General features: G+C 41.5%; 1 protein-coding gene across 3 annotated transcripts in view; it reads left to right on the top strand.

Annotated features, from left to right (window-relative positions):
* The first annotated feature begins 1,194 nt into the window (after window positions 1–1,194).
* Window positions 1,195–18,781, top strand: part of LOC139823356 (uncharacterized) — a 298,137-nt gene continuing 280,550 nt past the window's right edge. The window contains exon 1 of one of the 3 annotated variants that reach the window (XM_071795806.1): window positions 1,195–3,631. In XM_071795806.1, the coding sequence (XP_071651907.1) occupies window positions 3,131–3,631 (501 nt within the window). In that variant the 5' untranslated portion in view covers window positions 1,195–3,130. The remainder of the gene's footprint in view (window positions 3,632–18,781) is intronic. The other 2 variants (XM_071795808.1, XM_071795807.1) reach the window with 2 other exon arrangements.

Raw genomic sequence — 18,781 nt, 5'->3', positions numbered from 1 at the left:
GTTTTCTGAACGATCACGCAACGCGGACGTTATGGAAAGAGAAACGAGAGTGTACCTAGTTTTTTCCGCTTCTTTCTTCCACGCTTTTCGTGTGAATTCAAGAAACCGTTGTCATTTTAATACAAAAACCGATAGCGATAAGCGGATTTCGTCGCTGTCTATATTAAAATCTATTTTTTAATTTGATCCTCTCTGCGCGAAAGTCGAAGTTGAAATCTACATAATAAAATGCGATACTCGGAATTTTAATCAAATTCTGGAGCAATGTTCTCGTTTAATTTATTAACGTACTTCAAAGTAGAAAATGTCAATATTGTGTAACAATGTGCAATAGAAATTCTGTAACTTACATACCATAAAGAATACCATAAAGACTTATTGTTATATATATAGAAGCAGAATATTATAAAAATATTCTCATATTAGGTGATCGGTATTAAAAAACATTTTCTTTCGTTAAAATATCTATGTCAAATATTAACAAAGTCCATTTTAAACAATTTTTAATTTGTGGCAGAATTTATAATAAAATTCTATCTATGCGTATATAATTTTATGTGTCGTGTAACAGGAAAATTATTTAAAACACATGAATATTCTCTCCCAAACCACATATTTAAATACATATATTCAAATAAATTGAATACCTATAAAATAATAAATGGAATTCTATCTTGAAATCCGACACGCAGATTTATGGATCGTCTAAAGTGGGCTTAGAACAGAATCCCAGAAAAGTGAGATAGAATCTTTAGAAGTCCGGAGCGCGCACATTCGGGGTTTAAGGGGGGAAAAGTCGCTGAAGTTTTCAGCGAAATTCTGAAATTTTCGACGGGTAGAGGTTCGGGTCGAACAGCCGAGTTTACCCCGTCAGGGTTCCGCATCCGCTGTCGCAAGACCGAGAGACCGATCCACCCCGACGGCTGGTGTTGCATCTTGCATCCTGACCGTAGTCGACGGCCTATTCTCGCTCTCGCCGGAGTCGCCGGTTGAAATTGCACGTTCCGTTCCGTAGTGCGTACGCGATGCGCGAGACGATGGGGGGAAGGGGGGGGTGATCGAGAAGTCCCGCTGGTGGGGAGAGGACAAGGCACGCAGCGGCAGCGCCGGCGACGCCGGACGCCGGCAGTCGGCACGGGCGTGGAGAGGGGAGAGGCAGTTCGTGAAGAGTAGTGGGGGGGACTCCCTCTGGTGAGTGTCTCGTATCAGTCGAGCCGTGTGCCGCGTCGCGGTAGTGTCGTACTGTGGTGCATCGTCTCGCGCGTTCCGTCGAATCACGACGATGACGTCTTCCTCGGTTTGACTGTGTGTGACGCGCGTTCATCGCGAAGATCACCGGCCACGTTTATCCCGTATCCCGTCGTCGTCGTCGTCGTTCTCGTCGCCGTCGATCGTCTCGATTCGCACGCGGGCCGGTCGGGCAAGCCGCGCGTCAGGGATACCAACGGACCCTCGCCGTTCGTTGCCGCCGCCGTCGTCGTCGCCGTCGCGTTTTTTTCGGCCCCCTTCGAAATCTCTCGATCGCGTTCTCGACCGGACGACCGTTTTCCAGTGCGCGTCGCAGTCCCGCTCGTGTGTCTGTGCGCGAAGGGGGAAACTTCAACGCGTGGAATAGCCGGCCGTGACCGTCGCGAGTGACTGCACGAGGTTTCTGCGAGGGAGAAGCCGTGGTTTTCGAAGAAATTGTCGGGGCGAGCGATCGCGCGCGTCGTAACGTCGGCCGGCGGACGCGTTCGAATTTTTGTCTTCGTCGTGCGTTTGGTGCGTGTGCGTGACATTCATCGGTGGCGAGTAACCGACGCGGACTCGTCTCTACCTGTCGCGTGAACGAGATTCCAAGTGACTGTGGCGCGAGTTTCAAAGTCGCGTCGGTCTGAAGCGAGCGACGAGTCGCTCTCTCCGCGCCGACTTCGCCCGGTGGCCAGCCAGTGCTCTCAACGGAAGGATCCGTCCACGTCGTTCGTCTTCGGTGATCTCGACGTCGATCTCGCCGTGATCCCACGGTCGTCTTCCAGCCGAAGAGGACTCGCTCGCGGACTTTTCGCGGATCGCCCAGATTCATCGCCGTCGGAACGAGAGACTCGCCGGTTTCTCTCACTTCGTCGCGACAAGTGTGGTGTGAAGATAAGCGCGTTCCGTTCCCGCATCGATTGACGATCGCGCGACTTTGGCGAATCAGGTGATAATCTCTCGCGAGTGCGCGATGTAATTCCAACGACTTTTATTTGAATTAGAGGTACATCCATCGCGCGCGCGCGCGCTCGCTCGCTCGCGCGGCGCGTAAATAACGAAAAAAGTCGCGTCACCGAGCAGCGGCGTGCCGGATTAGATTTCGTCGGTGACGGGCGAAAGCAAGAGGCACAGAGCGCAAAGAAAAGCGAAAGGTGCGGGACGCGACGGGATTTATCGAGATAACCTCGGGGCTGCTGTCGTATGTGCGCCGGGAAGGACTGACACTCTCGTGTGTGTGTATATGTGTGTGTGCGCGTGTGATCTCTCGAAAATTTCCCCAAATCTTTCCGCGCCTGTGTTTCTCGCGTCGAAAACGAGATTCTACCGTCGGCCTTTCGCCCTCCGGCTTTTGCGTCTTGTCGGAAACGCGGACGGGAGACGCGCGTAAGCTCTCGGACACGTCGGCGAGACGACAAAGAGAGAAGGGAGAGCGACAGCGATCTCGAGTCTGTCACCCGTGTATCTCGCGATGAGCCGAGGAGCGGTACATGTCGAGCGGCGAGCGTGACCGCCGCAAACTACCTTTCTCCCCCCGTCGACGCCCCGCGTGTTTCAGGGTCGCCGGCGAGACGACCCTCGTTAATACCGCAGCCGATCGTGGGAGGAGAATGTCGCGCTAGAAGAAGACGGCAGACGGGGCCTCCGATTTACTCGCTAAATCGACCGAGTGATTACATTGGACGATCCTCGCGCGCGCCTCGATGGACGTTACATCGTCGTCTGGGAGGCGGCCTCGCGGGATGGTAGTAGCCGCCGACGACGACGAGTGCAGCGGATAATAAAGCCGAGCTCGTCGCGACGAGGAGCGGGCGCAGGAGGATAGGACGGTTTTGAAGAGAGGCGAACGAGAGCGGGGGCGTAGTCGGAACCCACGCGTGAACAACGTGAGAGCATCAAGATGACCATGGCAAGTAACATCGTGGTCGAGTGGCTGCGATCGCTTCATCTCGGCCAGTACTCGGAGTCGTTTATCGACAACGGCTACGACGACCTTGAGATCTGCAAGCAAATCGGCGATCCGGATCTCGATGCGATCGGCGTGTTTAATCAGAAGCACCGCGCGCGCCTGTTGCAATCGGTCAAGACCCTGCGCGAGGAAGGCGCCGCGAGCGTGTACTTCACGCTGGAGGAGACGACTAACGACAACAGCTGCGACAATATCAGCTCCAAGTCGTCGAGGACGTCGTCCGACAGGCCACCCAGCGACAAGGAGGCGCAGCGTGCGTCGCCCACGGCCAGCTCCTCCAGCGGCGGTCAGGAGCTGACCAAGTTCGCGGACGAGTACGAGGAGGGCAAGGCCGAGCTGGTGAGAATTCCCAGGATGCAGCTGAGAATGTTGCTGCAGGAGAAGCTGAGACACGACGGCATCAGGCTGGCCTGCCAACCGTACACCACACCGGTAAGTCAATTTACTTTGTCAATTTACCTTGTGGAGCCAGACGAAAATATCAGTTCGGTTTCGGTTTCGGTTTCGGTTTCGGTTTTCTAGTTAACAAAAGTACCACTATTTTGCAAATTATAGTTTTTTCCGGTTCCGGTTTATTAAAATTTTCTTATTAAAATTTTTATTGAATTAAATTATTTACATGCATACTGCGTTTGTGGATATGTGTGTACTTATAAGTTTTAATTCCTTCCTGAAATTTTTGAAACATGATTTTCTTATATACTTATACTCAAACGCCACAAATGATTCTCGTGCCATATTTGACGCTTGACAATGATTTATACATGAGATTACAAATATCAAAATTTCTATTGATTTACATTTTGCCATCCGTTTTCTTTTCCTCGGACACTGTCCTCTTTTGCAGAGGGTCCGGGGAAATTTTTCAAACATATCCGGCATAATTATTAATGTCCGGGATTGATCCGAGGTTTAAGGAAATTCCCAAGGCCTTAAGTAATAAATCTAATAATTTCAATAAGAAAATTTAAACCAAAACCTATTATACTTTTCATTGAGTTCCGGTTTACCAATATGCCTAAACAAGTTTAGCATTACATTCGTGACGTTTACAGACTGACGTTAATAACATCTCTCGTCTCTCTCAAACCGATCTTATTTCCTAGGTTTATTGCTTTTGTTTTAATTATTTGCGCGATAAAAGCCACACGCCCTTCCGAATATCAAGCGACTGTCTTTTCATCGTCTCGCAGTACGGTTAATTAACAAACGTGGATATACGTGAGGAGGCATTACCGCGCGTGTTCTCTGACTCATTAGCAACAAAGCGGAGCTTTAAACTTGTTTCCAGAACGATAAAGCTCCGCGGCTTTGTAACTCTGATAACGAGCGTATGACTAATCATTCTCGAAATTGTCACTCGACGCGTTTACTTTTATTCCCGATGGCCAATTAATCGTGCCCGTATTTTATGCTGTGTCAAATAATGAAGTCAGGGACCCGGACCGGACGAAAATATCGGTTCGGTTTCGGTTTCGGTTCATTAAAAAGTCCATTACTTAATAAAGGTTTCGGTTTCGGTTTTCTAGCTAACAAAATAAGTACCGGTATTTTGTAAACTACAGTTTTTTTTTCGGTTCCGGTTTATTAAAAATTTTTTATTGAAATTTTCATTGAATTAAATTATTTATATGCATACTACGTTTGTGTGAATATATACTTCAACAAAACACTCGTCACGGAGTTATACCTAACACCACTTGTCGGAAAAAAAAATTGTAATTGTATTTTGATATTAAAGAGCTAATGTTTTTACATCGCGTGTGTATTCGTTGTCATTATTTTGTTGAAATATTTTATAAAATAATTTTGTTTACTGAAATTTTTCATAGTGACTGCAAATCGCTGCGTAACTGAAGCCCGCAATTGGAATGCATTGCGAATTTTGCGAGTATGCGCGGCGGTTTTTATTTTTACACATCGTCGATGTTTATTTAAATTAGTTTGCAAACTTTAATTTATTCCTCTCGCGGAACGCATGATTTCGCAGAAACACTGCTCTGTAAACGAACCATTGAACAACGGAGATTATGGCAGGACAAGCGTTTCGCTTGACAATGACTTATATATGAGATTACAAATATCAAAATTTCTATTGATTTACATTTTGCCATCCATTTTCTTTTCCTCGGACACTGTCCTCTTTTGCAGAGGGTCCGGGGAAATTTTTCAAACATATCCACGGCATAATTATTAATGTCCGTGATTGATTTGAGGTTTAAGGAAATTCCCAAGGCTCTAAGTATCTTAATTTAAGATTTATAACAGGGACCCGGACCGGACGCAAATATCGGTTTGGTTTCGGTTTCGGCCCATTAAAAAGTTCATTACTTAATAAAGGTTTCGGTTTCGGTTTTCTAGCTAACAAAATAAGTACCGGTATTTTGTAAACTACAGTTTTTTTTGGTTCCGGTTTATTAAAAATTTTTTATTGAAATTTTTATTGAATTAAAATATTTATATGCATACTGCGTTTGTGGATATGTATACTTATAAGCAGGGACCCGGACCGGACGAAAATCTCGATTCGGTTTCGGCCCATTAAAATACTTAATAAAGGTTTCGGTTTCGATTTCGGTTTTCTAGCTAACAAAGGTACCGGTATTTTGTAAATTACAGTATTTTTTCGGTTCCGGTTCATTAAAATCATCTTGAAATTTTCATTGAATTAAATTACTTATATGCATACTGCGTTTGTGGATATGTACTTATAAGTTATAAATCTTAATTTTTGATACATGTTTTTATTTTTTAATTTAATTTATACGGATTGTATGAAATACATAATAATTAATATAATAATTAATAATATATTATAATGAATGATGATATTTCGACGTAGATGTCATTTCTTCATTGTTTTCAATATTTTTATTTTCTGATCTTAATTTTTTTGAAGATACAATGACTTTAATTAATATAAAATCTATTAATTAAGTAGAGAAACTATATTGCAACTTCTGTCGAGACAATAATGTTTGTGTTAAAATAGTTTTTCTTCATATATCGCTATCCTTTTGATAAAAAAATAAAATAAAATTTGCATTAATGCAATTTGTATATAAATCATCATACATAATCTTTGCGTTGAAAAATATAAAGATCAAAATTATCGCATTTTCTGCTATAAATTATATGATAATATCCGAGCAAATATAATTCTTAGCGGATAATTTTTTTATCCGATCCAATGTTTATTACAATTTCTTTCCGATAATGTACAACATTCAATATTTTTTCTATGATTAAACTTCAATATTAAATTTCTATAAAATTAAATCTCTCTGCACAGGAATATTTTTCAATACATTTTCCTGCAACGTTACGTATCTTCTATTTTTAAAGTGTCGAAACCAAAAGTGCTACGATTGTTCCCGATACGTAACAACAAGCGCAAAATTGTGGTAATTAAGCTGTCAGTAGTTTAGATAATCCTTGTATGTTTTTCTGTGTAAACTTCAAGCGAATTTCTGAAATTAATTCATTAAAGATCGAACAGCTATAAAAATTGCAAATTATAGTGCAGAAAAGTTTCTGCGAGTTGCATGGAGGGTCATCGAGTGCGATTACTCATGCGCGCCGATTCATTTATGAACTTTTGAGTGGACCGAATGATACTCGCTTTCATTTACGTTCCCATGTACCAATAAGCGCGAGTGCACTTTCCGTGTGCACTGTTTATGAAATTTTAATGCGGCTGGTTCAGCGGTACAGACCAAATGATAAATTTTCTATCTACAACTTTGCTTTTCAATATACAACTCGCACCTCTAATACGATTCTTTTACATTTTACAAGAATCAAACAGGTTTAGCTGATTTTTTACTTTTTTTTTAAGGATTTGAGATTTTTCCTCTTGATAAATATAATTTCTTCTTTTTGGTATAAGATATTGATAATTTAAATTCAATAATTTAAGAATATACGAATTTGTTGAAAATCGGATATTTCATTATCCATGTAATATCTTTCTATCTCAATGCAAAAGATAATGAAACCCGCAATAACTTCAACACTTTTTATTTTTAAATTTAAATATTCTCGACGTAAAATATCCCCTGAATTGCGTCATGCAAATTATCAGTGTGTCATCATAACTTCATTCGACAGAAAACAGCGACAGCTGAACTGAATCGTGACGAAGTTTTTATATATTCTATCTGACGTTTCGTAAATTCCCTAATTTTCGACCACGTGTGACTCGCAAATGTTCAAAAGCGATTTATAACTAGCAGGGAATAAAAATTTTACAAAATTTACATATAATCGTTGCAAATCAAAACCACGTTCGTGTTGCGCTTTTGTGTTACGCGGATAACGATAACAGAGTAACCGATATCGACGCGTGGTCTGTGATTCGTGATCGAGACAATCATGTGTCATCACTGTTGTCTCTTGGCTTTGGTGAACAACGTTATGAATAACGCGACTATACGGCTGGCCGTCTTCACGGTGGACTCATTCGGTATTTTATACGCCCATATGTTACCTCCTTTTTCGCAGGGAGCACGCATACACGCGAGCAAATGACCGCGAACGCGAAGGGAATAAAAAATCCTGTTTCTCTCAGAGCACGGTGGTCTGGTCGTCACCTGCGTCTTTCGCCTCTCGGCGCTACGAAATATCTTTTTTTTTTTTCGTTCTCCCATGCGTGCACGCGCGACTACTGACCTGACTGTTGTCAAAGTGATACTTTCCATTTCGAAACCATGCGTGTGCGCTCCTCTCATCGTGCGCACAATCGTGCACACGTAGAAGATACGATTTGTCCGCGTCGTCTCGACTAGCGCATACTTCGCTAATCAACATTCCAACCGTAGGGACCTATGTACAATTACGGTACTCGCGATACAATCGCCGCCAATACGCGCCTATTTATCCGTAAGATCGTTGGAGCGTAGCCCACGACGCGGACGGTGCAACACCTCGTGAAAATTGCACCGTGAGCCGCGCACGTTCACCGAGTTGCGGAAAACACATCGCTCGAAAATTTCACGATACATTCTCACGATCGGCAATTTATCGTAACTGTTTTCCTCTTTCTTTTTTTTTGTTTTGTTTAGTTTAGTTTACCGCTCATTACTCGCCACACCTTTTCGTAATTGTTGGTTGGAACAGCTGGCTGCTTGCGATAGCTCCAAGTTTTTGAAGATGTAATCTACGTTAAGCGAACCCCTTATGAAAAGCGACCTTGCTACGATCCTATTAAATTAATCAGATAAGTGCGACAGATACCTTGTGGTTAAGAGAAACATTTAACTGATAAATGTAGTGAGACAATAGGCCTGTTCGTTTTCGCTGCACTTCTGAACTGGTGCAATAAATTGGAATAAAACAAATATATTTTCTTTTATTTTAACTTATTACACTAATTCAGAAGTGCAGCAAAAACGAACAGGCTTAATTGTGCATATACATATTTATCGGACGCGCAATCGCGATATAACAACGAAATATCTAACCTAGTATTCATTTATCGAATACGATTTCGTGCACTGTCACTTCCGTTTCTCGATTTCGATTTCGCTTTGTCGTACATCGTGCTTGTCGGTCTGTCGATTGACTTCGGTGTTTGTCTCGTTTTGATTCAATTTGTACTTACGTCTCCTCTACTACTCACATGCTATTGCGAGTACGCCAATCGGATTAAGCAACCAAACTGATTCAATATTCGACACTACGGAATAGTTCAAAATTTGTGCTTACGTTTATGATTCTACAACCGAGATCAATTAAATCAATAGAGTACTGTTATTGTCTTTGTCTTACGTGTAGCAATATTGTTACATTATTTAACAACATTCTTGAGAAAAAACTTTTATACCTGCATTAACATTTTTAATATCGGTTATGTACTTGACGAAAATTTAAATAATATCTTCACAGAGTTATATCTGTTTTAGAATTTTGTGAAGCGTGATTTTCTTATAATTAATCATTCGTATGATAATTTATTATCAACAAAAAATTTCAGATATAACTCATTTCAAAGTTTTAATAATAACATCGGCACGTACGGAGATCGAACCTTTAAGATTGGCCGACGCACGTTCTACCATGTCGCAAGCGAATAAATCATACTTTCGATCACGCCAAAAAATGCGCTTCGAAAATCACTTTTTCGTAGACTGTCATTACGTGCACGCATTGGTGGTTCTCTTAATTTTCCAGACGACTGGTTTCATCGATAACAGTCGCTATTAATTAGTTTACTGCACTCTCACGCGGCGTAATTTGCAGCAATCGAACGCTACGCACTTTGTATCTCGGCGCACGTATCCCGCTGACATTAATAACGGCGCGGTTCATTCGAGAAGGCCATTAGTCGCTGTCTTAGAGGACTAAGCCACTGCGCCAAAGGGGGTAGAAGGGATAGTTGGCTGCGGAGTCTGTCCCAAAGTCGCGAGAGCCCGCTTCGTTACGAGCGGATACACGCGGGATAGGATTTTCCTTTCTCAAGGATTTCACAGGCTCCTCTTTTCCCTTCTTTTCCCTCTCGCTGTCTTGTTCACCTCGTTTCCCTCCCACGCTTCCCTTCTTCCTTGTGTACTCCCTCGACTTCGTACAAGCCGCATCGGAGCTACTGCTTCCGAACTTTTCGAAGACGAGGGTTCGAGTCTCGATTAAGGGTGACTGTAGGTATAGTTGTTAGGCTCGGCGTCTCTCTGAGCAGTAAGTAAACCCCACCCTTCCTGCCTGGGATTTCGAGAATAGAGGAAATGCCCCATGACGCTGCATTGACCTTTTACGCTTTCTGCGAGAATGCCATTCCCAATGCGAGAGAATCATGATACATTTGGCTCCAAAAAAAGTTACAGAGGATAATAAATGAACTACATGCAACTTTGAACATTAATTGCGAACTTGAGCAAAATTTAATTATCTTATAATGCTCTTTGAAGGCGTCTGTGAAGTTGGCACGACATTCTTTGAATTTCAAAAAAATACTAACATAAGAGTTCCAGTAGCACTTTTCATAGTTCTACAGTTCCTGATAAAAATTAAACAGAGTTCAGCATTCCTTATATTAAAAAATCGAAATTGAAAAAATGTGCTAACTTCGCGAATCTAGCATGACACCCTCTCCTCTAAAGTACCAAAATGCGTTGAATATTATCAATTTTGACAAGAGTTCCCGAAAGTTCTGTTTGAGTTACACACATATATACAATTTCAGATCGATATTTCACCAATTCCACCAATTCCAATTTTTAATAATTTTTTATATCCGAGCCCAGCACACTTAGTGAAAATGTGTTGTGCTGATGATTTTCCGAAGTTCTAACGATTGTTTTCGATAGTTTAACAAGAGTTCTATGGTTTAGAATTAGTTTTAAAAAGAGTTCCGGTAATTAACTATTTTTTAAACAATTTTTAACAGATACGTCCAGCACGACACTTAGTGAAAATGTGTCGTGCTGAAGATTTTCGGCAGTTTTCGGTTGTTTTCGACAGTTCTATAAGAGTTCTAACCTTTAGGATCAATTTTACAAATAGTTCCGACCATTTATAATTTTTTAAACAATTTTTAACACTTACGTCTAGCACGACACTTGAAAATCATGAGCACGACACATTTTCACAAAGTGTCGTGCTGGACGTAACTGTCGAAAATAGTCGCTAGAACTGCGGAAAATTATCAGCACGACACATTTTTACTAAGTGTGCTGGGCGCGGATATAAAAAATTGTTAATTGGTGGAATATTGATCTGAAATTGTATATATGTGTGTAACTCGAACAGAACTTTCGGAAACTCTTGTCAAAACTGATAATATTCAACGCATTTTGGTAGTTTAAAGAAGAGGGTGTCTGTCGTGCTAGATTCGCGAAGTTAGCACAGTTTTTCAATTTCGATTTTTTACTATAAGGAATGCGGAATTCTGTTTAATTTTTATCAGGAACTGTAGAACTATGAAAAGTGCTACTGAAACTTTTAGTATTTTTTTGAAATTCAAAGAATGTCGTGCCAACTTCACAGACGCTAAATTATGGGCCCCTGACCTTATCTGTTCGAGTTTTTTTTTATTAGGCATGCATAACGCGTGAATATAGGTTGGATCTAATCTCTGATGGTGTTTGATATTTTGAGACGGACACACTGTACGACGACCGACCGACCGACCGACGTATCCTATAATATAACTATAGTGCATCGATGGTAATAGCTTTTAAATATTTGAACGAATGTTCAATCGATATACCTATCCCTTGGCCAAGCGCGGTCGTGGCTCTTTCCTGAGTCTTCCATTCCCTGTTCTCCAGTCTGTTCTAACCCATTTCTTTCCACCTAGCAGTCGGCCTTCCGAGCACGTTTTCATGAAATATCGAACACATGAAATGAGATTCTCTTATTCCGTAAGGGGGAATGGCGACCGTGGAGAAAGAGCGCGGCCAAGTAGAGTCGGTGTTACAGCCCGGAGGGAGCAAGAGAGCACGGATCGAAATGGCAGTTATTACGCGTCGCTCGCGACGACGCGACCGTATGATTGATGCAAGACAGTTACGGGTCGTGTGTGGCGCGTGTAGCTAACGCTGTCTCTGTATGCGCATGTGGCGTGTGATTATTATTCAAATTTTCACGATAGCGAGCGCCCGTCGGGCTTCCAGCGGGCAGTGCCGATTGCCTACCGAGATTGCCCCTGGTGAATATTTATTAAGCGCGCCTCTATTTGTTAATTGTTGTCTCGCGCCACCACTCGCGCGCATCGCGAGACCGGATACGCGCCACTTCGGCGGCTTATCATCGCGCATTTTTCTCGTTTCTGTTCTCTTCACGCCGCGTCGGTTCTATCCTCATCGTTCCTCGTAAACGGCACGTCAGGTTTGAGGATGTAATCAAGGAAGGAGAGTCTGGAAACGTCATGAGGACGCATCGAGTGCATGAACACGGAATTTATGGTTCTCGCGGCAACCATCATTAATAATCCCACCTTTGTCTCTCTTGTCTTCAGCTTCCTTTTCCTCCGAAGGATCCGTCTTACGCGATCCTTCCATCTTTCTCTTTCTATTTCTCTTTTCCTCTTCCTCTTTCCGCGCCTTGACAAGACGCCAAGATTCCGTCTCTCAACATTAGCGTGTTCGTACGTTTCCTAGCTTCCTCTGACCGTTTCGCTTCGAAACTCAACGAAAACGATACGCCGCGCTATCATACCTGCAGAGAAGTGAGTTTGGAGTGGCATTAATGAAGAGACATCGTCGCGAGTCGTTGTGATAAAACGAGGAGCCGTTACCGTCGCTTTTAATTAAGCTACCGCTTTTAACGCGCCAATTATGAGAGCGAAGAATTTATACGCGTTTAACCTGAAAGTACCAAGTAGCTATGACATCGATTACGCTACGGTGCATCTATGCAAACTAGCCTTCTCTCGGATAAAGTTCTCTCGTGCCCTTCGTACTCGCAGCGAAAGAGAAAATTATGCTCTTCGCGCGTTAAACTATGCGCGTATATACTTCGATCATTCGTCTTTAAATTATTCATCTTATGCAGCAAATTGTATTAGACGAATCTAGGTTTATATTTTCAAAATTAGAACTTGTATAAGGTCAAAAACCCCGAACATTTTGCTTGTAACCCCGGACGCATACAAAAATGCGAATAGGTTAGCAAATTGGTTATAATGATAAATGAACAATTATTTTACATCTCGTTTTTATTAATAATACTTAGAGTAAAATGAATAAAAGAATTTAAAAGTTGGTCAACTGCATTGATTGGTTATCGGATTCAAATCCGTGACAAATGAATGATGGCATATTGTAGAATCATTATTGAAATATCCAACCATAAAAATTGATATTATCTACTCTTCACTCGCTCGCTTTACAACACACACGCACATCACGTTTTACGCATAAAAATAAAAAAAAATGGATTGATAATGGTGGTATTAAAGTAGTTGTAGGTATATGATATAGTTAATTAAATCGAAAATGCAAAATATTTAGGAATTTCCTTAAACCTCTCAATCCCGGACATTCATAATAATTACCCCGGACAAAACAATATTCTAGTTTTTAAAGACTTGTGCCAAGATATTTGAAAACTATTAGTAAGACAATATTTTATTTGTTGTAAGAAAACTTACTTAAAAGAAATAAAATAAAATAAGTAAGTGTTTTCTTTGGCTGTAGAATGATTATTTTTGTCTGTAGCGACGCCTCAATATACATTGATTAATTAGAAATTTGTCTAGGCTTGATATGAGAAACACGGAGATACAGAGATACGAATATAAAGCAGAACTATTGGATAGAAATTATCGTTGAAGGAATCAATAATTCTATTAGCTCCAAAATCCCGCAATCGACTTCATTATCTTTCAACCACAAATTTAACTAATTTTAAGTTAAAATTGTTTCTTTTACTATTAGTAATTGCTAGTAAATGTATTATTGCCATCGTTTTAATATAAGTGAGTTTATATTAATGAATCTCTCTCTGATATCTTCAAATTGAAACTTCTTATTTTGTTACTTAATATTTTTAAAAGGAAAGAAAACAAGTTGCCATCGGTTTATTTCTTTATATGGAGGGGTAAAAACCACAGTGGTGTAAGTCAAATTTCTAAAAATATTTTCTCGTGTGCATAGATGCAATCTGTACAATATATAAATTGCATCTCTATGCACACGAGAAAATATTTTAAAAAATTTGACTTGCACCACTATGGTTTTTACCCCTCCATATGTATAGTATATTATCTATGTACATTTTTAATTGTCTATATATTATAATATATTTATATATTATATATGAATCTTTTTCCGTTTAATATGTCGTGAATTAATTCAATACTAAATATGCTGTTTTAGTCGAAAGATATTTCACGAAGTTCGTATCATATTCTGTCTCAGTAATCAAGTAGGACAAGTACGTACGTCTCTAATCGATATGAAGCATCGCGCTTAAAGATATCTGCGTAGATATATTTTTCATTGCTTGCCACTCGATATAGACGACTGCGCGAGACCCTTTGACCCAAGCATTCAATAACGAGTTGTTCAATTTTTTCCTCTGGAATTGATGCGAAGCGGAGAGAGGTGATACACATTCAAGGCAAACAAGTTAGATAAAAATAAAGCGTCGAAAACTTTCGCGCGTATAAGACGAAAGAGAGCGTCGGAAATACTATATGATCAAATCGCGCCAGATAGATATTCTATGATGAGATAATGTGTCCGCGAGAATGCGAGACGGTATTAAATATCCGACGATTATGTGGCGTGCTGCTCACACGTTTCCACCTCGACTTGCAACGGGAGATAGGAAGAGTTCCATGAGCCCTATAAAGCGATCGAACAAGCACCTCTTCATCCTCAAGGCGTCTCTAACTCGTCTGGCGAATTTCCATTTTTTTTATTCAGTTTACATTTCCTTCGTATTCCATAATATTATTTTCACGATTTTAATCATTATCGTGGTTCAAGGAGCGTTATAAAATAATTAAATTTTGCTCAAGTTCGCAATTATATAATGTTCAAAGTTGCATGTAGTTTATTTATTAGCCTCTGTAACTTTTTTTTTGGAGCTAAATGTGTGTATGTGAAGCTGGCGTCTCATTTTGCGGAAACTCACAAACTATTGAGAGTTCTGGTTTCCTTTTCAATAGTTCTAGAGTTCCTGATAGTTTAAACAAATAGTTCTGGCTATTAAAACCAAAAAACTCAGTCAGTGCAAACTGAGACGTCATTAATACATATAAATACATTATATGTCTATCACACATTGCAGATTTATGTTTGATTAATTTATATATCGGTATTTAAACTAGGTCGATGTACCGGAGTCGGCCAGTTTCTTCGAAAGCTTTTCTCATTATCCCGTTTTATTCCGGAAAATATATTATACGTGCGAACAATCTTCGTAAAATAGGCCAATTGTTTAGAATTATATTTATATACAGGAATCCACATGAACTCTGCTTTGTTTTTTGCGAGAACAATGAAACAGGAAAGCGAGAAAAAGAGAGGGAGAGAGAGAGAGGGAGGGGGGGAGGGAGAGAGAGAGGGAGAGAGAGAGAGAGAGGGAGGGAGAGAGGAGAGAGAGGGAGAGAGAGAGAGAGGGAGAGGGAGAGAGAGGGAGAGAGAGAGAGAGGGGTTAGGAAGGAAGTTGCCATCGATGAAATTTATTTACCGGTCTGGTACTGCTCTGGTATTTCGCCGGTATGTATGTACTTAAGATGCATTATGTTACTTTTCCATATCGAAGTAGAGAAAGGCCTCGAAATAATCAAACTGTAAACTTCGTGCTATTTTGTTTTTTAAATAAATTGAAACACTCGTGGTGCTCAGGATTCTATATATGCGATCAGCGTACACGTACAAACATGTACGCACTCGCATGAGTATTTATGCACGCGCAGGTAGAGTACAGTTAAGTAAACGCATAAGTAGACGCATTAGACCGCGCTCGTGGTATCCCCTCGTTCTAGGTCTTCAGTCGGGTTGGCACGCAATGCACGCCGCGCGCTATCTAGCCGACATTAAGGACTCGCGAGCTGTATTACCCGTTTGCCGGGTAATAAACATGTTTAATTGCAACGCTAATGTCAGGGTGGGGGTTCTGTGCTTCACGGGAACAACCCTTTCTGCGCGGCAACATCAACCGAGTTCCGAAACCATTCGCAGCGCTTTTGTGCCTTCGCACTGCACAATACCGCCGTTATCGTGACGTGAGACGTGAAACGAATTGATGCGATGCTTGCCCGAAAGGAGCCCGATAATCGATTACATTGATGATTGGCCAGGATGGAAAATGCAAACCGATCGATTTACGCGCCTAAGAGCCACGGCCGTTCTGCATTCCGCCCGGCTTCTGTTATCGACGTTTATTACTCACCGGAGGCGCCTGCTGATACGGTATTATGGACCAGCTGGCCGGTTGACTGGCTGGCAGGCGATCCACGGTATTTTGCGTATCCGCGATAGATCGTGCGTCTTCCCTCTTGTCTTTCAGTTTCACCAAATTAATTACGCGCTTGTCTATCGCGAACACAATTGCGACTCATCGATCGATTAGCGCATGGCACTTTGGATATCCTGCTTGTAGCTTCTCCGCGATGAAATCGATAGTTATCCCTATGCCAAATATTGTAACAAGCGACAGTTAAGTTTTCGAAAACATTCGTGCTTTGACTTCGTTATTAGTTAAATATATTATAGCCTTCTTTGTAATAAGCTTGATGGATCTACTTCATAGTTTATATTAAATTAAATTATTTTTTACTTTAATGTTAGTAAAAAAAAGTTTCTGGAATTTATTTCCATTTTTATCAGAAAGATATTTACATACATGTTTTCTTTTCTTATGCGATATTGATCTTTGTGGATAATTCGAGCAAAAACGGAAAATTCGATTAACTCGCTGTCACATGACATTGATATATGGCACAAAGTGGACGCGATAATTTCTGTCATGTTACGAATATCACGGCATCTACTCGCGCCATCGACGCATTATGCGACGCATTTTGATTAGCGGCGATAACGGGTCTCAAGCCACGCTACAACAAACTCGTCTTTCTTTTGAAAGTTAAAAGAAATGCGACTTCAAGTGATTCCGCGTTATAACGCTATCACGTCCGGTATATCGGTGGCGTTGTACACCCCAAAACGATAAAATCGTCGGCAGGTCTGTCAGTCTTATCAGCCCTAACCGATCGATTGTTCGAGGGTAGCGTGTGGGTCACTGCTACTAGTGTCAGAGTACGGTATGAAACAAAGGCGCAGTCTCTTGTTACCGGGGATTAAGCAACGCCGTCGAAGGCAAAAAGCTTCGAGGGCTAATACCGGCCGGTCTGAATTCTTTGGGGTAGTGAAACATCATGGAGTTACGGTGCGGGTTAGGACCCCGTCGAGGACTTTTTGGCTCATAAGTGTTCGGTCTGTGAAGTAGTTGTGCATGGAAGTAAAATTATTTTTCCATTGTTAAAAGTACGATGTATTTTTTATAATTTCGTCGTTTATAATTGTACGTTGGGAAACGGCAAGTAGCTCGTGTGCGACCAATACGATTTTTGGTAACATATATTTAGCCATCGGTTGAAGAGCAGTGAGAGCCTCGCCAACAGTTTGCTACCCTCTTTAATCGCACATACACTCAAAGGCCCGCCCTCTTGAAATAGGTCCTCAAATGAATTTTCAAATATCAGAGTGGCCAATTAATCGAGTAGTGTCGACCGAAAATCTGAATATCGCATATTCAACCCTAGCGATAATCCAGCAGTTGGTCCGTATATATTCGGACTAACGATGTGTTCACATCGAGAATTCGCTTATTCTATCTCTGTATGGATCTGACAAAATTAGACAATGTACATGTCAAGCGTGGATCTGAAACGTAATAACCTGTAATGACGTAGTTTAACTGCGCGTGCTAACGTTTGAACTGATTTGGAATCGTATTGTGCAAATTATAACTAATAATAGCAAGTAAAATTATGGACTATTCGGTTACTTGAGAATCTATTTGTTTGTTATTGAGTCACAGTATTTCGATTTACTAATCTGTTTTGTTCTATAATAGGAGAATTTAATGCGAAAGTTCATATAATTACGAAGCCTATTTTATAGTAAAAAGTATAATAAAAAGTATTTATGTATATGAAGAGTGGACCTTAAAAATTACGCGAACTTATTGAATAAATTATTAATTATTTTATTAAAATCTTATATACTCGATCGTATTACATTATAATAAGAAGCAATGAAGCTATCAAAAATGTATTTAGCACGAAATCGATAGATAATCTATCTTCCGTATGTTCAAGTTAATAATAGAATCGTTGATATCAGCACGTAACGTAATCTTGATCTATGTTTTACGCAATCTGGACGAAACAAACAGTCTACAGTTAGGTAGACACGAGACATATTGTGACTCGAGTACCGGTATAAATAGTCATTTCCAATGGCACGCTATATCGCATCGCGAAAGGCGTAACGTATTATACGCAGCTCGGGTTGGCAGGTGGCAGCGTATAAGGACCGCCGTAAGTCAGGAATCTTTAATGCTGTCCCGTTAGCCGCACGACCGGCATGACTTATTACCGTTTCCGGGTAACCGGGCGCGAGGCGTGCGATATATCAACCGTCTTTAACTCCGCTTTGTCACGACGCGGGGGAAAGAGTCGCCGAAAAAGTCGCCCGTTCTCTCACGCCGGCGGCACCAATCCCAACCAATCCTCGGGAACGGGCACCGTCACAACCTGCCTGCGTCTGGATATACCCGGACGCAGGACCCAGATCCCATCCGATTTGCGAACGAGGCAGATTTACTTTCGGCCGCCGGCTTTGGAAAAATGGCGCGGCTTTGCCGCGGAGATCGTTGCCGGTAACCGTGCCGCCGTCGCCGTCGCCGTCGCCGCCGCCGCCGCCGCCACTTTTATCGCCCGCGACAACGAATTCTGAGAGACGAAGCGAGGCTATTACTCGACTTCCGGCGCGCAAGAGCCTCAAGGTGTCTGATTACTTCCGAGAGTCCCTCGTTCTCCGTTAAATCTCCGTTGTCGCGCCAGTTCTCTTTCGCGCGACATTTATCGTCGTGTCTTTCTTTCCCTTTTCTTTTTTTCTGATTATTGAA

Source organism: Temnothorax longispinosus, chromosome 12, assembly GCF_030848805.1.
Source record: "Temnothorax longispinosus isolate EJ_2023e chromosome 12, Tlon_JGU_v1, whole genome shotgun sequence".
In the NCBI taxonomy this organism is placed as follows: domain Eukaryota; kingdom Metazoa; phylum Arthropoda; class Insecta; order Hymenoptera; family Formicidae; genus Temnothorax; species Temnothorax longispinosus.
The sequence above is the reverse complement of the archived record's forward strand: the minus strand, read 5'-3'. Positions and strand labels throughout refer to the sequence as shown.